The sequence below is a fragment of the Montipora foliosa genome, chromosome 8 (genome assembly GCF_036669935.1).
Source record: "Montipora foliosa isolate CH-2021 chromosome 8, ASM3666993v2, whole genome shotgun sequence".
Classification (NCBI taxonomy): Eukaryota; Metazoa; Cnidaria; class Anthozoa; order Scleractinia; family Acroporidae; genus Montipora; species Montipora foliosa.
This window is the reverse complement of record NC_090876.1, coordinates 2,981,993-3,004,492: the sequence shown is the minus strand read 5'-3', so window position 1 is coordinate 3,004,492 and position 22,500 is coordinate 2,981,993. Positions and strand designations below refer to the sequence as shown.

General features: G+C 38.5%; 2 protein-coding genes across 3 annotated transcripts in view; one reads left to right on the top strand and one right to left on the bottom strand.

The window, feature by feature from the left end:
- LOC137967964 (lysosomal alpha-mannosidase-like) overlaps positions 1-8,504 on the top strand; it is a 10,511-nt gene extending 2,007 nt beyond the window's left edge. The window contains exons 1-4 of one of the 2 annotated variants that reach the window (XM_068814570.1): positions 1,970-2,987; positions 4,163-4,357; positions 5,250-5,426; positions 6,514-8,504. In XM_068814570.1, the coding sequence (XP_068670671.1) occupies positions 2,064-2,987; positions 4,163-4,357; positions 5,250-5,426; positions 6,514-8,190 (2,973 nt within the window). In that variant the 5' untranslated portion in view covers positions 1,970-2,063 and the 3' untranslated portion in view covers positions 8,191-8,504. Of the gene's footprint in view, positions 1-1,969; positions 2,988-4,162; positions 4,358-5,249; positions 5,427-6,513 lie in introns of those variants that run through there. The other variant, XM_068814571.1, reaches the window with a different exon arrangement.
- The window catches only part of LOC137967966 (ribosome biogenesis protein WDR12 homolog), a 15,212-nt gene continuing 1,068 nt past the window's right edge, over positions 8,357-22,500 (bottom strand). The window contains exons 2-15 of the mRNA XM_068814572.1: positions 21,527-21,618; positions 19,117-19,238; positions 17,343-17,449; positions 15,479-15,528; positions 13,810-13,875; positions 13,427-13,488; positions 13,218-13,313; positions 12,451-12,496; positions 12,223-12,317; positions 11,458-11,598; positions 11,199-11,304; positions 10,284-10,416; positions 9,800-9,872; positions 8,357-9,677 (exon numbers count right to left, since the gene is read on the bottom strand). Of these exons, the coding sequence (XP_068670673.1) occupies positions 9,570-9,677; positions 9,800-9,872; positions 10,284-10,416; positions 11,199-11,304; positions 11,458-11,598; positions 12,223-12,317; positions 12,451-12,496; positions 13,218-13,313; positions 13,427-13,488; positions 13,810-13,875; positions 15,479-15,528; positions 17,343-17,449; positions 19,117-19,238; positions 21,527-21,618 (1,297 nt within the window). The 3' untranslated portion in view covers positions 8,357-9,569. The remainder of the gene's footprint in view (positions 9,678-9,799; positions 9,873-10,283; positions 10,417-11,198; positions 11,305-11,457; positions 11,599-12,222; positions 12,318-12,450; positions 12,497-13,217; positions 13,314-13,426; positions 13,489-13,809; positions 13,876-15,478; positions 15,529-17,342; positions 17,450-19,116; positions 19,239-21,526; positions 21,619-22,500) is intronic.

The window sequence follows — 22,500 nt, the reverse complement described above, 5'->3', positions numbered from 1 at the left end:
ATGCTTAAAATACCCAATGTGACCCGGGATCGATTCCCGGATTCGACGCCATATGTAGATTTAGTTGTTAGTTTCAGGCCCCGGGTACTCCGGTCTCCCCTCTCATTAAAAATATGTAGTCTCCCCAAACCTAAAACCCTAACCCTAACCCTAAGCACTTGTGCTCGGCTAAATAACCTTGAGACTTAAACTCAAGTGATTATTATTATTATTATTATTATTATTATTATTATTATTATTATTATTATTGTTATTACGGTTGGTTCCAAAGTTTGGTATTATTATTATTATTATTATTATTATTATTATTATTATTATTATTATTATTAGTAAGAACTCTCGCAAATAAGCTTTCAAGCAAGAATAATGATCCCTACGCCAGTGTTATTTCCTGGCTACGAATACAGCTCTCATTTGCTATATTAAGAACTGTACACAGATGCGTCAGAGGCTCTAGATATCCTTTCAAATCTCGTGAGGTCTCAGAAGACTTTACTCTTGCTGTAGCTGGTCTACATTTGTACTCATAATTTTAGGCTTAGATTTTTGATTACCTTTTTCTTTAGAAATGCTTAATTGTCTTTTTCCCATTTTTAAATTATTCACATATTGTAAACAGTTTTCGTGAAGATATAATTTAGTTTTTAAAATTTTAACTAATTTCGATATATAGTTTAAAATTGTAAATATTTACTAATTGTTTTGATAGTGGAAATAAAGTTATTATTTATTATTATTATTATTATTATTATTATTATTATTATTATTATTAGGTTGCCACAAGTAGCTCGTAGAGCAGACAAAGATCACTTAAGGAATACTTTTTCCGTGCGAATTCGGTCTAAGAACGCAGAAATTCGAAGAAGAGAAGTGATGTGTGTGTGTGTGTGTTGCGAAATCCGTGTGAGCTTTTCCGATTACCTTTCGCGCGAAAATGAAAAGAGATATGTATGTTGTATGTCCGACATGACAGTATCAAGCCAAGAGTTTCGTGACAGGCACCACATCTGACTACCATGAAAACGACACTAAAGCTAATTTTAGACGTGGTCTCCACAGGCGTCCCGTCCCACAAGCAATTCATAGGCGAGAAATTTAATCTTAACATCATCAGCATCGTGATTGGCTCTTGTACCTCAGGCATCAACACACCCTTCCAACTTACCACGTTAAATGCCATGGGCGCTTCGTCTGATCTTTTTCACGTATCCATGGAAATTACCACGGGAAATGTCCGTCACACGCACTAAATGCAGTTTCCCATGGTAAAAGTGCCCCGCGTACCTGCACCTATTCTCTTGGGGTCGCTTCTACGATCCCAGTATCCTTAAATTTTGTGTTCTGTTCATGAGGGAATAACATCCGTGTTCAGTAACAACAATTAAAAGCTAAAGGTATTACCTGACTGACTTATTTTCGAGATCAATATGAGACGCACGACGCAAGCTTAGTTGGAAAACACCGACTAATTCCGGCAACCAGGATCTTTATCCGTGCCTATATGGAAAAAACATTCCTGTCCGACTTAATAATATGCAGGATCTAGGCAAATGGCCTGATCCATCCCCTCGTCAGGAGCCTAGTCTCTAAAACACACATCGAACGCTCAAAGACCGAGTCCATCTTTGACTGTCATGTCAAGTGGGTAGTATTAATTGACGTTCTTCTAGAAACGCTAGCTCACAAATCTGTACTCCCGAAGGAAAACCCAAATTTCTGATCTGGTTTCACTCCACTCTCACGCAGCAAGAATAAGTAACAATAGCCCCATTTCAATGAATTAAAAAAATTCAGTCCTAAACAAAAGGCATCATCTCGAGGCTCTGCGGAATAAGCTCATACAAATCCTTTTATTTATTCCCTAGGGACTCGAGATGATGCCTTTTGTTACACACTCACTTCCTGGTCTCTGAGTCGGTGTGGTCTGGAATCTAGTAGTTCCAGTACTTCTCATTCTAGATGCACAAGAATATCTCGTGATTCAAGTGTGATGGAAATAGTGTTATGAAAATATGACCGCAACCTGACAGAACGAAAAGTTTCCAACTTCGCGAATTTGGCAAATGTCGACTGTATTCTTTTTTCTCACTCTACTGGGTTTTGGCTCAGCCTTTGTTTGTAACTTGGACGGAGAGGTGAAGAATGAGGACAAACTGCAAGTTCACCTTGTTCCCCACACACACGACGATGTTGGTTGGTTGAAGACTGTCGATGAATACTTCTATGGAGCCAATAATTCAATCCAACACGCCGGTGTCCAGTACATTTTGGATTCAGTCATTCCACAGTTGATGGCTGATCCTTCAAAGCGGTTTATTTACGTGGAAATCGCGTTTTTTGAGCGATGGTGGAACGAACAAAGTGAAGCCATGCGAGCAGATGTAAAGAAGCTTGTTTCCGAAAAGAGACTTGAGTTTATCAACGCAGGATGGTGTATGAACGATGAAGCAGCCACACATTACAATGGTATTATTGATCAAATGACTTATGGCTTAAACTTTGTGCAAGAAACATTTGGTTCCGATGCAAGGCCACGAATAGCCTGGCATATTGATCCGTTCGGTCACTCGAATGAACAAGCCTCCATCTTCTCTCAAATGTCATTCGATGGATTCTTCTTTGGTCGCATCGATTACCAAGACAAAGATCTTCGTCTGGAGCAGCAGAGAATGGAACTGGTGTGGAGAGGAAGCAGAAGTTTAGCGCAAAAGTCGGACATTTTTACAGGCGTTCTTTACAATGGGTATAATCCGCCTAAAGGATTTTGCTATGATCAGTTTTGTGCAGATCCACCTGTACAAGATGACCCAAACCTGTTTGACCTCAATGTCAAAGAAACAGTTGCAAAATTTGTAGCCACAACTTGCAGCCAGGCTTTGCACTACAAAACCAACCACATAATGTTGACGATGGGATCGGATTTCATGTACGAAAATGCTAATTTGTGGTACAAAAATTTGGACAAACTCATTAAATACGTGAATGAAGTAAGTTTTTATTACAAATCTGACTAGTTAATTCAATCGCTGTTGAAAAAAACGAAAGTTTTCTTTGATGTATGATCAATAGTTGCATTTATCTATTATTAATTTGATGAATGTATAAGTATTTGTTTGTTTGTTTGTTTGTTTGTTTAAAAGATATCGACGACTCATTTTTTATGATAAATATTCAAATTTGCCATCAACCAAATAGAAAAAAATTGGTTACAACAGGCAACAAACCTCTGTTTGATTCACCAATACTACGAACTGATGAAATGAGAATTACAAAGCTGTGTGCTGTATATTTGTTAGCACACAGGCATCACAACATAACTACATTGGTGACAGCAACAGCTGTAAAACAGCAGCAGACAAGCAACTTATTTTGCCAACATCACTGAAAACTTGTTTATAGCTCCTTGTTTTTCAACTGGGACAAACCTTCGGGTTCACATAGTAGCTAAACAAGCTCAAGCTGGTTGCACATGACTGTGATAAGCATATGCAATATATCCAGGCGCATGAACTTGTTGTGTCTGTTGTTTGATTATTAGGTACTTACAAAAAAGCTTCTCAGTTCACACAAGTGGAAACCTGATCTGAGGGGTGTACGCAAATTGATTTCCAGCATTTTTGTGATAACAAAAAAATATATATGTTCTTTTGCAGGGTATGGATCAAGTATCCTCGAACTATGAAATTTGTGTATTAATCATTTTGGCTTATTTGGATTTATTTTGCAATGTGCCCTTTGGCGTAAATTGAAAAAAAATTGTGGTGGGAATATTGAGGAACACAGGTTCAAACTAGTATTTCAACCAGTTTAATGCTTTCACCCCTAAAGCACCCTCCATTGACAAGTACAATAATCTGGTGTCAGACAGAGTAAAATTTCCAAGTATCACTTGTGGGAGGGAAATTGCAAAAGGGGATATAGTTTTTGAGTGTATGTAGATGTTGCTAAGTGATTAGATAGTCATTCGCCAAGCCATCGGGAGTTCCTAGTGGTTCAGCAGTAGTAAGGCATGCTGTAATCAGAATAATTGCATCACCCTGAGAAAAAAATTGTTTTATTTAAGAAGTCCCTTGACTTACATTGCAATGGTGTTAATTGTGACTATGGTCAAATAGTTATTCTATTCTAAGTGCGAAGCTAACAAGCAAACTTTCCTTGATAGGATGGTCGTGTGAATGCCTTTTATTCCACACCAACCATGTACCTTGATGCACTTCACAATGCTAATCAGACATGGGAGTTAAAGACTGACGACTTTTTTCCATATGCTGACTGTCCACACTGTTACTGGACTGGTTATTTCACCAGCCGACCAGCAGTCAAGCGATATGTGAGGCTCAACAACAATTTATTGCAGGTCAGACATTTCTACATCACATTCTGTGATATACTGTAAGAATTGATCCATTCTTTTAGAGCATTCCCAGGGAGTGTTCCAGGGGTTTCCAGGACCCCCTTTGTCAAAAATTTAATGCAACACACATGCTCACTGAATGACGAGTGCCTGACTTCAGACGAGTTGGTACCCACCCTTGCAAGACAGCTGGGTATGCGCCTGATTCTTGGTGAGCCCTGTTCAACATGTCTTTTGTAACTCCTTTTTAATTTGACCTTATTTTTATTGTAAACTTACTGTTGCATAAATTTCATAGGCTATTTTACTATTGTTAAACTGTTGCTTGGCAATAATTAATTAGTTTTGTTCAAAGAAGACAACATTTTGAAATGCACTTGACAACAAAAATTACCGAAAACGATACGACATTTCGAAGTTAGACCTGTTTTGGTCCGCAAGGACATGGCGGCTAAAGTGCTGGAGATAAACAAAGTCCTGCTAGATGTATAAAAAGAATTTTTATTTTTTACCGTTTCAACATCCTAGTATGCTAATATTATTGTCTGTAATGGTGATTTGTTGTGAGATAAAAATTATAGATTATGGGGGAAGAATAATCATTTGCATGGAGTTTTTGTGGTTTGAATTGACATGCTTTTGCAAAAGCTCTCATTAAGTACTTGTATATGCCCATTTTTTATGCAAAGTCTAAGAAATTTTTTTTTTCTTGATAGGGATGACAGATTCCTTAAAATTAGATAACCTATGTGGCCAAATGATTATCTGTAACACGCAACCCCTCCTCTACAATCTTTCCTTTTTAATTTTAAATGGCTTGAATTTCATAATCTTAGCATGGAGGTGTAAGCAGCCCAAGGCTTTTCTCACTGTGAGACTATTTTATTCTGATTAGGTTTGTAAACAACTGGAATTGGTAAATGGCCCTGAAGGAGGCAACGGTCCATCTTCTGATACTTTACGCCGAGCAATGGCTGTGGCCCAACACCACGATGCTGTTACTGGTACAGAAAAACAACATGTGGCTGATGATTATGCTAAGCGACTTGCTATTGGTGCGGTTGAATGTCAGGTATGTTTTAAGTCACTACAAAGCAAAACTGTTTGTGCAAAGATGAACTTCACATTCTTCACACGTATGAAATGGCAGGACCGGTACCCCTTAGGGTACTGCCATTTCATAAGTGTGAAGAAGTGATAAGTGTGAAGTACCCCTTAGGGTACTGCCATTTCATAAGTGTGAAGAATGTGAAGTTCATCTTTAAACAAACAGTTTTGCTTTGTAGGGACAGTAATAATTATGACTGAATCGAAAATTGACAGGCCTTGAAAAACAGATAAAGGGGCTTAATTTCAAGAGAAACTGTGGTGCTGCGCCAGTGCAGAAGTCAAACACAGAACTGGGTTTATCAAGTGGGTTGATAAAGTAAATTAAACAATGTAAAGACATTTGTTTCTCGCAACGTCAGCTTTCAAATTTCTTTACGGTGGTCAATTTACCACATCAAACTACTTGAAAAAGAGAAACTGATAAGGGCATCGCAGTTGACCAATCATAATGCGAAATGCCACCTAGCAATCCGTCACTGTGATTAGGAGGCCATTTCCGAGTTCATGTCTGTCTCCTCTTCAACACGAGTCTAAGTGCAAATTTTTTCTTATGAAAATTAGTTTCATTCATGTGTAAAGTAGAATTAATTACCATCACAAAAACTTCGCACTTAGACTCGCTCTGAAGCGGAGGCAGACATGGACTCGGAAACTGCTTATTGATGGCAGTGAAAAAATAATAATAAAAACACCTCGTGTGACTCATTTGGGAATCAGTGCGTGGTCAATGATCATGAGATGTCAACCCAAGTTTCTTGCAATAGATCTTTTTGCAGATACGGCGGCCATCTTGATTTCCATTGTTTCAAATAGATATTATGGGATGCCCAAGGGGCAAATACATATTAATTTGCCCCCAGAGTATCCCATAATGTCTGTCGGAACAATAGAAATCAAAATGGCCGCCGTATCTGCGAAAAGGTCTATGCAAGAGCACAGGCTTAAAATTTGGAGAATTTTGAATAGTGAAGGAGGCGGACAAACCCTGCATTTGTATTGTCAAAGCGAAAAAGAAAGCACCTCAATTCATATTCCTTTATTTTCAATAGGCTTTGATAACAGCTGTCCTGGGAAAATTCACAGTGAAAAAAACCGGTATCCAACCTCCTGCCATGACGTTCTGCGACCATCTTAACATAAGCGTTTGTGCCGAAAGTGAACAAAAGGAAGCCTTCACGGTGACAATTTACAACGCCATTGCGCGGCAAGTGAGTGCGATGATCCGGCTTCCGTTAGCAGTTGGCTCCATGGCTGTCTATGGACCGCAGGGACATCCAGTTGAAAGCCAAATTCTCCCCATTTCGGATGCTACAAAACAGGTGCAAAAAGAACAGAATCAAGGTCAAAGCGTGTCGTCTTTTGAGATCGTGTTTAACGCCGAACTTCCAGCCCTGGGCTTTGCTACCTATTTCATCAATTCAACCAAGTCGTCTCGTCTAAAGGAACTATTCCGAGAACCACCGAAGAAGCTTAGGAAAGATTCCGAAGAGGTATCGATTGAAAATGAGTACATCCAACTTACCTTTTCTTCGGACAGTGGTCTTTTGACAAGCATGACAGATAAGAGTTCTAAAGTGACCTCCAAACTGACCCAAAATTTTTACTGGTACCGTGGCAGCGCTGACAAGAAACAGCCATCTGGTGCGTACATCTTCAGACCCAATGGCAGTCAACCGATTTTGATCTCGCAGAAGGTGACAACCAAACTGTTTAAGGGTCCCCTGGTCCAAGAGATTCGACAGGTCATTTCACCCTTTCTTAGTCAAGTGGTGAGGGTGTATACTGGACAGCGGCATGCCGAGTTTGAATACACAGTGGGGCCCATTCCCATCGCGGATAACTGGGGAAAAGAGATCATAAGTCGTTTCGACACGGATATTCAGTCCAATCAGGTATTCTTCACTGATGCGAATGGAAGAGAAATGCAACAACGCAAGGTGAATTACCGACCCACCTGGAAATTGAACGTAACAGAGCCAGTGGCAGGCAATTATTATCCCGTGAATAGTCGAATGTACATTAAAGACAGTAATAAGCAGCTGACGATTCTGACTGACCGCTCACTGGGTGGGTCAAGCCTGACCAGTGGCTCTATGGAGATCATGCTTCATAGGCGACTGTTGGTAGATGACAAGAGAGGAGTCAATGAACCGCTAAACGAGACCGGGATATCGGGAAAAGGTTTGATTGTTCGTGGCAAACTATGCGTCATTCTGGCGCCACCCAAGTCCTCTGCAGCTCTGCATCGTGAACTTGGAGAAAAGCTGTTATTGGAACCCGTGCTCGCTTTTGCGCCAAACAGCCTCGGTTTCGAAAAATGGACGAACCTGTATAACTCACTGCACGGTGGTCTTAAACGTGAACTACCGCCGAACGTTCACCTTCTGACCTTGGAAACTGCGAGGGACTTGGCCCTGATCCGCGTGGAGCATCAGTATGAAGTTGACGAGGATGCTAAGCTATCACAACCTGTGAACATTTCATTGGCGGAGCTGTTCACCGATTTTGATATCGAGTCCATGACGGAAATGAACCTGTCTGCCAATCAGCTGATGAAGGACAAACAACCTCTTCGCTGGAATATTAAAAAAGGAACGAAAATCGAAAAGAAGAAGAAAGAGATGCCTCGATCGCCAACTGATTTAAATGTGCAGCTTAGTCCAATGCAGATACGCACGTTCAAGGCTGTTATTAAACGCCATTATGGAAATAAAATGCCCTACTAGTTTTAGCTGTGAGTTTGCTAGAACAAAAATAAATGTATACAACACAAACAGTGGACTGATATTGTCGAATTAGAAAGAGCCAATTGTAACGTAGTTCGTTCTTTAAAAGCTTTGTGAGTTGGGGATATTCCTAAGTTGAAACCACATATAATATGCACAACATTAATAATTTTTTAAACAATCAGAATGTAATTGTTAAAACAATCAGTCAGTGGTAACTTTTAGACAACATGTACTAAAAAAGACTGCTTTTTACACGAGTTGAAACATTTTTAGCTGACAAGTTAAACAATAAAACTCCTTTTCAAAAAATAGTTTGTGTATGTTTTCAATATAAATCGAACTTTTCAAGAAAATCAGTGTCGTGTGTGGAAACTGATTTGGAATTCAGACTCGGAGAGCAAGAGAACAAAAAAGGAAGCACGTAGATCGCGTTGTATTTAAGGGGAGCGCCAGTCTTTGCAACGTCCCGTATTTCCTTGCACCCATTTCCTCATCTATAAAGGCGCTGTTGAGGTGGACAATTTTTCGTGAAACTTGTCTCGACAAGAGTTCTCTCATTTCCAAACACATTGTTTGACGGGATGTTACACTCGGCAACGTTTCCCGGCAACTTGTCTCGTTTTCGATGATCACATGAGGTTGAAGGAACATTTTCACGACAGGTTGCACGACAGTTGGTACAATGCGCAATGAGTGAAAAAAAATGGTTGTAACGTTGCGTGAAGCGTTCAACTTGTCTCACAACGTTTTAGGCCGTTGAAAGCTATGTTACATTAAAGTGCATATGACACAAAAATTTTTATTACCTTGTTTAAAAGAGCTTTCAAAATGATGAAGAAAGACGTTTATTTTATTGTCATAGCTCTTTTGGTTGCCAAGTTATTTCAAGATTTTGATTTATGCAAATTAGACGACTTGCGACTATATCCCATATTTTGTGATTTTACACAATTTTGTGTCCACCATGTCACGTCACAAGTCCTCTAATTTGCATAAATCAAAATATTGAATAATTCGGCAACCACGAGTGCTATTGCATTCTTGAAAGCTCTTTCGAGCAAGCTAATAAAAAATTTTGTGTCTTCTGCACTTTAAGCAATGTTTTGTGCAACTTGTCGCGCCATGGCGTTGTGCGAAAAGTTGGATAGTTGTAACAGCGCTTTAGGTATTCTTCTTAATCTTTGGCGAGTTGGGTTATGGCGAGGCTTTCCGGCCACGAGATGACCGTAAATCCACTCTTGTTCTTCTTTGTTAATCCTTTTAAGCACATTTTTGTACTGGCGAAGTTCTTAATTTGATGACGGCCAGGTTCATTCTCAGTGAAGACTGTCGAACCAGTCGAGGTTCGCTTGATGATCCCGACTAGGAGTTTGATGTTACGTATCTGCAGACTGGTGTTCCATATCACTGTCCGTCGTCCTGGAGCCTCCTTCCGAGATATCGCAAGTTATCAACTGGTTGTCAGCACCACCACTAAGAATTGACTGAAAATACGAGAACAGTGAACTCCGTTATATATATATATATATATAGACCTTTCTGGGCCATATGCGTCTTGAAGGATGGATAAAAGAAGGAAAAAATCTTAAGTTAATTGACAACATACCGTTTTCATAGTCCAGTCAACACACATGACTTTGTCTTGGTGTTCTGACAGTGTGTACAGCGGTATGTTGATGCTGATGAGAAAAGAAACTCGAATTTTTACCATGAAAAGGCTGACCTGTCCCATAGAGAGAGAGAGAGAGAGAGAGGACCAAAGGATGCGGGGGGCGGGGGCCCTCTCTGTGCCTAACTTGTCTCAAGCATCTCACTTCCGATATGGTCATCACCCCCCCCCCCCCCCCAAAAAAAAAACATACCTCATTCCTTTAGAACCTAATCCCTATGTTTACCTGTAGTGCTTTTAAGGAGTTGTTACAACAACATCAGTTTTTTGACGGAATTGATTTGCATTTGTTTCGACTTTAATTTCAAAGGCTCACCTACCAAGAATCCGAATGTTTTTTCGGGGGGAGGGGGGCAGGGGGGGAGGGGGGGGAGGAAGGGACGGACAGAAGGGGATCCAGTCAGAGAAACCAGTTACTAACCTCCGTGTATCCCAGAGCTTAACTGTATTGTCATATGATCCAGAGATAAGTTCGAATTCGCTACTACGTGACCACGCCACTGAAGAGACCCATCCTTGGTGTGACGTCAAAGTAGTCTTGATGACTGTTCCATCTGAAAGACATCGCAAAAATGATTAAAAAACATGAGAGAAAAAGGCAAAATTTAACAAAACACTTTTTCCAAAATGCATGTGTTAATACGTTTATATGGATATCACCAATATCTTGGGCCAGGCACTACAAATATAAATATCCATGATTTCGCAAGGTACATTGTACCACTTTTGCAGCAACAAATGCTTCCAATGTACATTTACGCTAATAACTAATAGGATCAATCATTAACCTTTTCATTCTAAGAGCTAACAAAGTCAGTGCAATGGCTGTCACAAATAAGGTTCTTGATTAACCAATGGACAAACTGACTGACTGACTGAATGATGGATCCAGCGACCAACTGATTATTGACCATGTACAGGTACAAGGAAGGATTACGTTTTTGCAAACGTTGGCCATGAAGCACTTATATTTGAACAGACTTAACTGGACCCATTTCCATCAGTAGGGCTAACGCTCACATGGTTCATATGGGGTAGAAACTTAGCACTTCACATTACACTCAAATCAGTGCTTGTGTGGGCCCATTTCCATCAGTAGAAATGCCCACATGGTTCATATGGGGCAGAAACTTAGCACTTCACATTACACTCAAATCAGTTAAGTCTGATTAATTGACCAGTTGACCAACCCACCAGTCAACTCACTCACTGACTAAATGACCAAATAACTGGCCAACTAATAATAATTGGTTGGTTGACCGACCAACCAAACGACTGAAAGACTTCCAGACAGACCAACCGCCTAGCAGGCTGTCTGGCAGACAGACTGACTGACCTGTTGTTCTCGGATCCCAGAGTCTGACATGTCTGTCTGTGCTTCCAGAAACAAGAAGCTCCGACATGGAGGAGTAAGATATACTGCAAAATACTTTAGAACCATTCTGAAACAAAAGAAATGAAGACAAAAAGCTATAAAATAATAATTATTAATTGAAAATAATTTTTGACTCATGCAAGTGACATGACATCCTTAGAAGACAACACTATTTAGCATTAAAAGTAATTAATATTGTAACTGCCATAATCACATGTACCAGGGTCTGCTTGTTGATCCCTGCACTCAGGTCCCATATCCGAATGGAATGATCCCATCCTGCACTACAAACCACATTGTCGCTCATCCACAAAACACAAGAGATAGCTTCTGTGTGACCTGACAGGGTCATCATTGGTGTCTGGAAAGAGAAAATGAAAATGGCAAAAAATGCAAAAAAAAAATGACATCGATTAGTTCGAGGAAGCCAAACGGTTCACTGTTCCCTTTTTTTTTCATGCAATCAGTGAGGCCACAAGCCACACCAGTTAATGCAATCTGCATAGGGCAACAAATCTACTGCAGGTACTGTAGACAGTGAGGGTGGCCAAAAAACCTGACTGTAACCAACTTGGTAGATCTGTCACTTTTCAGACAACATTAAAATTTTGTTCATGCAACAAAAGTAAAAATAGTGATCTAAATGCCCAAACAGGAAAACAGAGAACAGTAAACAAACTAAATGTAAGATTCAAATAAACATGATATGATTGATATGGTAACAAAAGTTGGGTCTGTATGATAACAAGGTGACTGGTCAGTTGTCTTGAGACACAGCCAATTGAGAGGTCAGGGTGCTGAAAACTTGTACATGTACATTGTACATTGTAAATTAGATTAGAAAGAACTCTATCTAAAATGTCACCTCCTCCATAAATTGTACATGTATTTTGAAGACCACATTAACATACTACTGTAAATGCACAGTAGTTCCAAGAGCTTAAAGACCATTTTCATTTTTGGAAATTCATGTTTTACACACTACCCTTGTAGTTGGTTTTCTGTTACTAGAGGCTCTCTTCTGTTTCTTTGTGACTTTGCCATCCTCTTCTAGTTCATCGGAAGCTGACAAATCTGGAACTGAAAACACATGATAAGAATACAAGAGAGAAGAACATTTTAAAGAAAAGAAATACATTTAGTAATGAACAGAGTTTGATGTCCCTTTCTTTAAAAACAAGTTTACATAACACTGCAGTGTGTAAACACTTACCACAAGACCATATCTTTAATGTTTTATCCCACGAGCCACTACAAAACTTAACAGGAAAATATGTACTAAATAAATAAAGATCACGTGAAAACTGCAACCACACCATTTCATCAAAATGTCAGGGTTTACATAAGAAGCCAGGACCCGAGTACCGGCATCCGCCTACTTTGATTGGAGTACCTAGCTTATTTTACAACGAAACTGAAAATAATTAGCCTCAAATAAATGATTAATTCTTGCTTTATTGTTGAGTATCATCTTCAAAAACCATTTTTATATCAATGAATTATCTCCCATCAGATCATTGAAATAAAGTTTATTTTTGTGAGAAAAGCTCTTTTGGAAGGATGTGACAAACCACATGTTTGGAAGCACATACTGTGTTGTTATCATGGTGAGCAAACAAAGATATCAAGACATTTTGGATAACTTTTTCTTAGCTGTGTCCAGAGGGTTAGTTTTAGGGTTTTGTAAATTCCTTTGAGCATAATTTCATAACCACTTGTTTGCATCTGAAAAGGGTCAACACATCATAATATTATTATATAAAGAAACCCCCTTTTTTAAAAATCGTCCAAGACTGTACCATGTAGATTGAGTATTTGGGTCTATAAATCTGAAAATAATATTCCACCTCCCTCTCCTTGTAAAATTTGCACTTTCTAGGCTCAAACTCCCTCATTTTTTCAAGTCGTACTAAAGATCGTCACAACAACAAGTTATGAAAATAAAATTATGTAATCATGTAAACCAATAGTACTGATCACCTTTGTTTTAGAATCATCAACAGCAAGAGCATCAACACTTTGTGAATGTCCTTTGCAAACATGAACACAATCAGCTTTACTCTCCTTTCCAAACCACTAAAAACAAGCAGGGAAAAGAAATATCAGCACAATCCCCTAAAATAATGATTGGCAAAACAAATAATGCACTCCTTTTTTTTTAAAAGCTGGGGTCATTAATAAATGTTTACCTGGCTAAGTCTTATGGACTGGTCCTGAGATGAGCTGATGAATAAACCATCATCATTGTCATCTACAAATGAAGTTAGTGATGTTAATGTAGATAATTTCTAGAACCTATGGAATTGGATGAAAAGACCCATTGCCTTAACAGATAATACATGTTACTTATGGAAGGCAATATTAATAAGAGATCAAATCTACATGTATACAAGAAGAAACAAACCGTGCAGCTTAGCCTCACAATTTATACAAGTTCCATTGTTTCTACTTACAGCTGTATTTTTGTTTCTTTAAGATAAGTTGATATTCTATAAATAAGCAATAATAAGAGACATGTACACAGCTCTTCATTAATAGAGCAATAAAGTTAGTTGGCACTTGTGAGACTTACCCACATCAATCCAACAGACACTCTTGACAGGTGCCGTGTGGCCATCAACTGTTGCAACACACGTGCCTATCGCACAGCATAAGATTATAATCAATAACATTTTCAGATTATGGCATGATGATAATAGTGATTAGGGATTCTGGAAACACAAGCTCCATTGCAAGTGCTGCAGATCAATAAAAATTGATGTGTGTGATAAATAAAAATATTATTGTTTGATTTACCATTTTTCTTTGCCCTTCTATCTTTTCAAACTTAAGTCTTTAGTTATTCTTTCTAAAGACGTTTGACATGTATGGAACACATTTAAGCAAAACGCAAAACTGTGTTATCCTTGAGCAACAATTCATCATGTGACCTTTTCTTCAAAAACACGATGATGCTGCTGGTTTCATAAAATACACTGTAATTTTTCCAGAAATATAAAGAGCAGCTCAAAATATAATACCATGCCAATTTTCGTATATATCGTTTCAACTGGTGTTGTTATGGTTGACTGAGATTTATAAGGATTTGTATGGGAAAAGGATGCTTTGCTATCCAGTCACCGTTTTATGATTTTCATACAAATCCTTGTATTTTTCTAAGTTTTAAAATCCCTTTTCATTTCTTCCTTCAAAATATGAAAGTATGAAAATTTCCAACCTTGCACATTATAAATTATTCTCACTTACACTGGAGTGCGAAAGCCTTATTTCATTCGTAAACAAAAGTATGGAACTTTCGAGTGTTTAAATCATCATAAAATCTTTATGTCAAGTGGTACTTCTCTGAAACACAATCTTTCCATTTCTGGAATTAATAATATACATGAAAAAATTACTTGATTCTGATCGGCAAAGAGCAGTGCAGTTCAAGTGAAGCAGTGCAAAAAGTGTAATACCAGTGCTCATTACACGTCAAAATAATAAATTTCTGGATTATGAATGGCTAATAAACAATAGGGTCTGGTCAGAACCACTCAAATCTTTTGTTTTCAAATCAACTACACGCCCTGTATGGTGCAATTTATAGCATAATTTTTCCCTGACTGTATGATACACATGAGTTTCTTCTGCTTAAACGTCTCGATTTTTTTCATGTATATTATTAATGAGTAATCACATGATTTTTCTCTTGCAATTTCGAATAAATAAGTTCTTTTAATTTTTCAAAGACTACAAATTGCACTCGCCCTACAGGCTCATGCAATTTTGGTCGTCTTTAAAAAAATTTAGTCGTGCTTCTTTATTCCAGATTGCACTTGAAATCATGTAATTACCTATACTTATAAAGTCTGAGCTTTAAGTTCACCAATTATCAGTCATGTGACCAGTTTGTTGTAAATGGCCTTTTTCTCACTTATGTCCCGAAATGAACATACAAGTTGTACATGTTCACTGTAATTGGATGAAAGCCAAATTTGATATTTAACACAGAATGTCCTGTTAAAGCATTTGCTACCTGTTTCCAACAATAACGTAAGCAGTAAGGTTACCTTTGTTTTTCGGTTAGAGCAATGGGGCTATTTATCTTTAATTCAGGAGCAGGGGTTTACCGGACACTTGTATTCCTGGACTCAAGTACTATTAACTTTCACTGAGGGACTTTGTGATGCTCATAAAAATAAACTGGCATGCATTAAATTCTATACATTTCTCCATGAACCACTTAGTATACATGTACTTACCATAAACATCCCACATGTAAACATTGTTGTCATAACAGCCACTCAGAATACTTGAAATAGAAATAAACAATCATTAAAAATAATCAATAAGATCGGTAATGAGCTGGCCAATATAATTATTGGCAGCATGTTGGCCGACACATTGATGGGATCAAATTCATTACCTCACCCATTAACCCATTGACTCCCAGGGGTTCCCCATTGATGAGTAAAATCGTCTGGCCAGTTTCGGCTGGTTTTGACGTCAAAGGGTTAATGGGGACATAGTTCTTCAGTGAGTGATTAAAATGGTCAGAGAAAAAAAAAAAACAAAAAGCTATAGGTAATTCCATTTTTTACCTTGACATCAATTACCAATGCTATGATCTAAATTTTGATCTGTTTTAAGTTTATACTTTGTGCAGTCTCCTAAATAACTATTTATAACCTTGAGACTTACAGTGCATCCTCTTTTGGTATATACTACAACACTGGGTAGCGTTGAGGGCGCGCTCCGGCAGGGACGAAACGCAGGGCACAGGGCACAGGTCAAAGGTCATTATTTAACTTGTACAGAAAGTATCCTAAACATTCATAAAAGCTAACCTTAGGCCTAATTAGGCCTAAAGAAAAGTATCCTAAACGTTCATAAAAGCTAATTTTAGGCCTAATTAGGCCTAAAGAAAAGTTTTTAGGCCTAAGGTTAGCTTTTATGAATGTTTAGGATACTTTCTGTATAGGTAAAACAATGACCTGTGACCTGTGACCTGTGCCCTGCATTTTGTACCTGCCGGGGCACGCTCTGATTGACTACTCAACTCTGAAAATCCTTTGCTAGTCACCTCCAAGCAACTCATGCGGGATTTGCACCCGAACACAATTATTGTAATCGTTGCAGGAATAAATGAGTTAAAATCATCTTTTTGTGCTATATTATCTCACTTTTTTTTTTAGTATAATAACAAAACAACTACATATTCAAATCAGTGTTGGTGGCTAGCAGTGGATAGCCAGCACTAGCCACCTCCACTTTAGTGAATATTTCTTCAAAATGCTACCAATTTGCCAAAAAAAGGAAAGAGTGCACATATTTTACTCTAACTTGTGATAACTTTGGTTCACCCCTGATGAAGAAACCAGACAGGAGTGTCAAACAGTTGAGCCTTTGATATGTTAGTAACTTTAAACCAGAGTAGTTTCTGATTGTCTACTTTGTTGCAATGTACCTTTTGCTACAGTTGCTTTGAAAGTTGAACTGAGTATTCAAATCTGCATACCAGGTTTGAACTTTGCTCTCAAGAGTCTGAATTCCTGGGGATTATTTCCTTTCATATATTGCAAATACCGGTAGTTAGCTATGAACTTTCATTTTATTATATTAAAATAAACAGTGTTTTTAAAGTGTAAACTAGTTCAAGCGTTTGATGAAATATTGTTCAGTTATTGTGCATTTTTCTGCAACAACTTTACATACATACATACATACATACATACTTAATTGACCACTCCCCATAGGGGCTTTTCAGGGCCAATGAAACAATCAACGAAACAACAGAACACAACAACAACAACTGTTAAGAATCCCAACTGGCCGGAGGCAAACCAGTTGGCTATATACAAGTGCAGCTTGGAAGTTGAACCAGGGACTACCAGGAACAAATTCAGCGAGTGGTCAGAGCGGGTCTTGAACCCGGGATCTCCGGCTCTCAAGGCAAGTGCCCTAACCACTGGGCCACTTTCAGAAAAACTGGGCCACTTTCAGAAAAATCTTCAAGATGCCATTAAAATCTCAGAAGCTCCAAAGAAGAATTCGAATGTTCATATTGGTCGTGCGTGACACAGCTTGACTGTTAAAGATAAATATACACCATGCAAATTAACATACCATTTTTTACGAATGGACACTGAGCTGACCCAGTCATCATGAAGCATAAAATTATCTGGTCGTGGTGTTGGGTGTTTTTCAACATATTCTATTTCCACAACACTTTCCTGTGTGAGAAAAGAGTAAAACAAAGCATGATTCTGAACTTATAGATTGAATCAGGAGAAATGAATTTTAGAATTTCTTATTTTCATTTTAAAATTTCCCGCCAAGGTCCCACTTTCTAAATAACAAGGAGTAACCATTGATTTTCAAGTGCATTTGTCAGGAGAACTTTGGAGGTTGGAATCACTAGACAAGTAAAGATGCCTAGAAGACGACGCATTTATGTGAAGAACACAGGGTTCTCCCTAGTTTTCAGCGCAACAGGTAGAGGACCTTTTCAAACCGGTAAAGCAATTGGTTAATGTTGGACGTTCTGCAAAGGATAAGCGACTTCTGAGCGTTTGCAGGCGGTAATAAGTGCTCTTACAAGCAGTAAATTTTACCGGTTACCCCTTGATAAGGAGAACCCTGAGAACATCTATCAAAATTATCAACATGTGAGGAATGTGGCCAAAAAGGGAAAGTTTGGCGTAAAGAGGTGATGATGTCACAAAAACTAAAATTGTTGAAATCTGGGAAATTTTTGAAATTGTCTTAGAAATTATTACTAAAAAAATGTCCCTTGACAAAAAACAGCGTTGGTGCAAATTGACTCAATACACAAGGTGGGTGATAGTCATGTGCACATATGATCTAATTACGATGGCACTGCATTAAAAAGCAGACAAACGAAAACTGGCTGAGGCTCACCCTATGCACAGGACACCCAAGATTAGAAATTGAGTGTGAATTTTTTTTATGTTACAACCTTGGTCAATATCCTGTTGCAATTCCCTAGTCCGAAGTCCACATTCCACATTCGGTGACCCAACGATAGGGTTAAGTGCAATCGTAGATAGTTGTTTACATTTAAAATTGTTGTTAACGGCATTGATTCCAATCAAAACCAGTAAACAGATGCTTTGGAAGTCTCTAGGTTAAAATATTTAATACTTTTTCTTAACAATACTGGCAGTATTATAAAATTATCATAACTATGTGTTACAGAATCATACAACAACTGGATATTGCATTGTGTGCAACAAAAACACAAAAACCTGTTTCCAGTCACACACAATTCTTAATACATAATTATTTCTCTGTTAAGCTGTCATGTAGTCTTCCATGGTTTAGTGGTCATCACAACTGCCAGATGAGAGATGTAGAGAAATTAAGTCTTAAGTCCAAAAACAGAGTCGAATCCTATACTTCATTCTTCGAACAAAGTAATAACAGGTTGACCTTAGCATGTTAGCCTTTGCATGTGACATTATTTTTATTATTCAAGATGGCAGTGCTCAAAGAAATTCAAAAACAAAAGTAAATTAGAACATTCATTTATTTCATTATCTGTTGGAGTGGGGGCTCCCTCTGACAGATGTTCAAAATACATGATCAAAAAAATGACTCTTGCAAAGCGCACCTTACAAAGCACCAGGATATGTACATGTACATGGATAATTGTGTGTGGGATGTATCCTTTGTTTCTAAATCTGGCAAAGCTCTTACAGTTACTTCCACCTGTAGGAATTTTAATGCCTACATGTACATCATAACCCACAGCATCAAGGTCAAAGACGTCATAAATAAATTATTACCGGTATACAGTTTTGAGATCTTCCTGTTTTCAGTGGTTTTAGATAGAACTCAGTGGATTTGGGCAAGGTGCAAATGTACAAATACTACTTACTGTTGATATGGTGTACTTTTTCAAGTGTTTTTCCAGTGTATCTTGCAAATAAACTCCATTGATGAGAAAATCAAACTGCAAATTCCTGTCACTTTCAAAGTCAGACTCCCCTTTTTCTACAGCTGTAGAATGGAATAGTGACAGGGCTGTCACTAACTTTTTAAGACGGCAGGGAAATTAGAGACGTTGGTGGGGAAAACAGTGAATTTGTTGCATAAACTCTATTGTTTCTCTCTTTAAGTTAGGCGGGAATGAAACTTCAGGTAGGTGAGGACGGCCCCCGGCCCTTAATGATCGCCCTGAGTGACAAGACACGTTCAGTGCTCTTCAAAAAACATAAGAATTACATGGGCATTACGAAACCACAAAACAGCAAAACACCAAAAAATGAAACAGCTACATTGTAAACGAAGCACGAAAACACCATGTGTGACCCCATCATTCACTGAGTACTAACCAACAAAGGTTGGATTTGAAATTAAATATTGTTTTAGGCCTAAAACTTTATCACTCCTAATTCACTGAGATTAAGATTATAATTCAGATTAAGCCTGAGATTAGGAGCAATAACGTTTTAGACCAAATAATTGGCCTAAAACGATATTTAATTTCAAATCCAACCTTTGTCGGTTAGTATTCAATATATGGTGGGGTCATACATGGCTCGACATTTCGTGTTGAGCATGAAATCGTTTCCTTAAAACTCAAGATAGTTCAAGTTTTTAAATTACCATTTCAGTTTTTACTGAAAAAATTAATAGGTTTCTCAATTTTGGCAAACTAGTTTCTGTAACCGACATATGGAGGAAATACTCATGGAAATTTAGACAGTTATGTCACAACCTTGGTCAATACCCTGTTGCAATTCCCTAGTCCGAAGTCCACATTCCACATTCGGTGACCCAATGATAGGGTTAAGTGCAATCGTAGATAGTTGTTTACATTTAAAACTGTTGTTAACAGCATTGATTCCAATCAAAACCAGTAAACAGATGCTTTTGAAAGTAGACTCTGCCAGCCGGCTCGACATTTCGTGTTGAGTATGGGTTAAAAATTTGAGTTAAAAATTGTCACGCTGTCGTAAATTTAAAAATTATTGATGATGCGTGGCCATTGATCATGCTTACAAATTAAAAAAACAGGTTTGACAAGTCGAAACTGGACTGACTCATCCATTTCTTTGGATGAGCGACAAATCAAAGAAAGTCGAGCCGGCTGGCAGAGTCTACTTTCCTCTTCCCGACTTATCTAGGAAGATCAAAAGAGACTGCTCGCAGAGTACCAATTGAACTAGTTTGAAAAATTTTAAACCAAGAAAAAATTGAACCACAACAGATACAACCAAAACTAATTTTAATAAAAGAACTGGTGAAAAGGAATCTATAGACATAGATGCATGAGAACCTTTTTACAGCTCTAATTGAAAAATTAATCATTAGAATAATGATAATTATTGTTATTAACCTTTTCAATCCTGAGAGTAACATCTACAGATTTTACTCTGTCTAACACCAGACGATTTTACTTGTCAAAAGCGGACCACTAAGGATGTAAAGGGTTAACAGTGCCCTTTAACCCTTTCAATCCAATGAAAGTCTCTGTTTACGAGCCAGAGGGCCCATCAGGCCGGCACTTATCTCCGGTCTCTGTAGCATGAAGTGACTAGGAGTATTTCTACTCCCCCCTGGATGGGATGCTAGTCGATCGCAGGGTTACCCCCAGCAATTTCGCTGGTACCCATTTATACACCTGTGTGGAGAGAGGCACCAGGAGAGTAAAGTGTCTTGCCCAGAGCACAATGCAATGTCCCTGGCCAGGACCTGAACCCAGACCACTCAATCCAGAGTCAAGCACACTAACCACGAGGCCACCGTACCTCCCTTCAATCAAATAGTGCCACTTAAAGATTTTACTCTTACACTGTCTAACGGCAGATGATTTTACGGTTAATAGGGTCGCTTCAGGGATAAATGGGTTTTAAAACAAGTACAGCAATGGGTGGTCACAGGGCTGATAAATACCTAACTCCCACCTTAATTTATGGCTGGTAAGGAATCAGGTAAGATTTAACCCATTCACCCCTCATGATCAGGGGCCCTAGGACGGCCCTAGTTGACGAAAAAAAATTGTCTGGCGTTAGACAGAGTAAAATTTGTTAAGTCTCACTCCTAGGCGTCAATGGGTTATGAACTAGTATTGTACAAGGTTAGTCTCCTATGCAGCCGTTCTTTATGTGGTCATGCAACGCTCCTCCAACTGCTGTGTAGGAGAATAGTACAAGGTAAGAGCAAAATAAATAATTATGTGAAAATGTGTACGAGTGATTATCAATATCTTGGTTATTAATTAATTTTTAATACCATGTAAAGGCAATCTATTATTTAGTAGCTGTAGTTTAGAACATAGTTACCATTTGAAGACAACAAGCTATTGATCAGCTCATTAAGTTCTTGACTTCCAACTTTGATGGGCACTGAAAACTGAGTATTTGGTACTGCATACCTGTTAATAAAATGATGAATCTCAGAATGCTGGCTGGTTTTCGTGTTCACTTGGGTGTGTAATATACATGTAGGCAATAAAGACTAAGCAGGAGTTGAAAATTTGTGCATAGATGAGGTGGATTTGAAGCAAGGCAAGGGGAAGCTGTGGACTCTTCCATAAATTACTCACCAAACAGAAAAAGTATACCTGCCCTCCAAACTTGGTTCTTATGCACAATGCTGGGGCACTTTATTCACATACTTTTGTTTAATTCACTGAATGTTTCCCATATTAGCAGACTTTGTACTTTATATTAGGGGTAACGCTAAGGAGTAGGCACAACCTCCATCAGACATAAGTGCCCTTGCCCAAATCTGTGCCCCAATGCCACCTCTGGAAGTGTTGCCCCAGTATGGTGCCTGAAAATTTCACTAAGCACCTGGCCATAAAAAGCACTTGCCTTGCTTGTGCTCATGCTGCAAGAATATCATTCTAGTCCATGCAAATATGATATATGTCAACTCTCCCAAATTATCTAGGAGTGTCCCGGATACAGAGCAAATCTCCTGATCCCCTGTGCGAGTCACCAAGTCTCCAGAGTAAAAGTGACTTTTTTCAACCTTCTCTTCTGTAAGCTGATATTTTAGTCCTAAACTTTCCTAGAATCCACAAATTTCTGGCTTCCAGCTGCGTCAATTTGTGAGTGCATTTCTGCAGGCTTTTAATACTATAGTTGTAGATTTTTCTTGCATACAGAAGGAGCTGTTATGCTACAAAGCCCATTAGATTCATGCAGATTAAAAATTTTAGGTTCAAAAGATGAAAATCATACCTCCCTTAGGGCTTGTTTATGAGGCGAGCCAGCCCGGTTAGGGGGGCTGGCCAGGTAAAAGTGCTGAG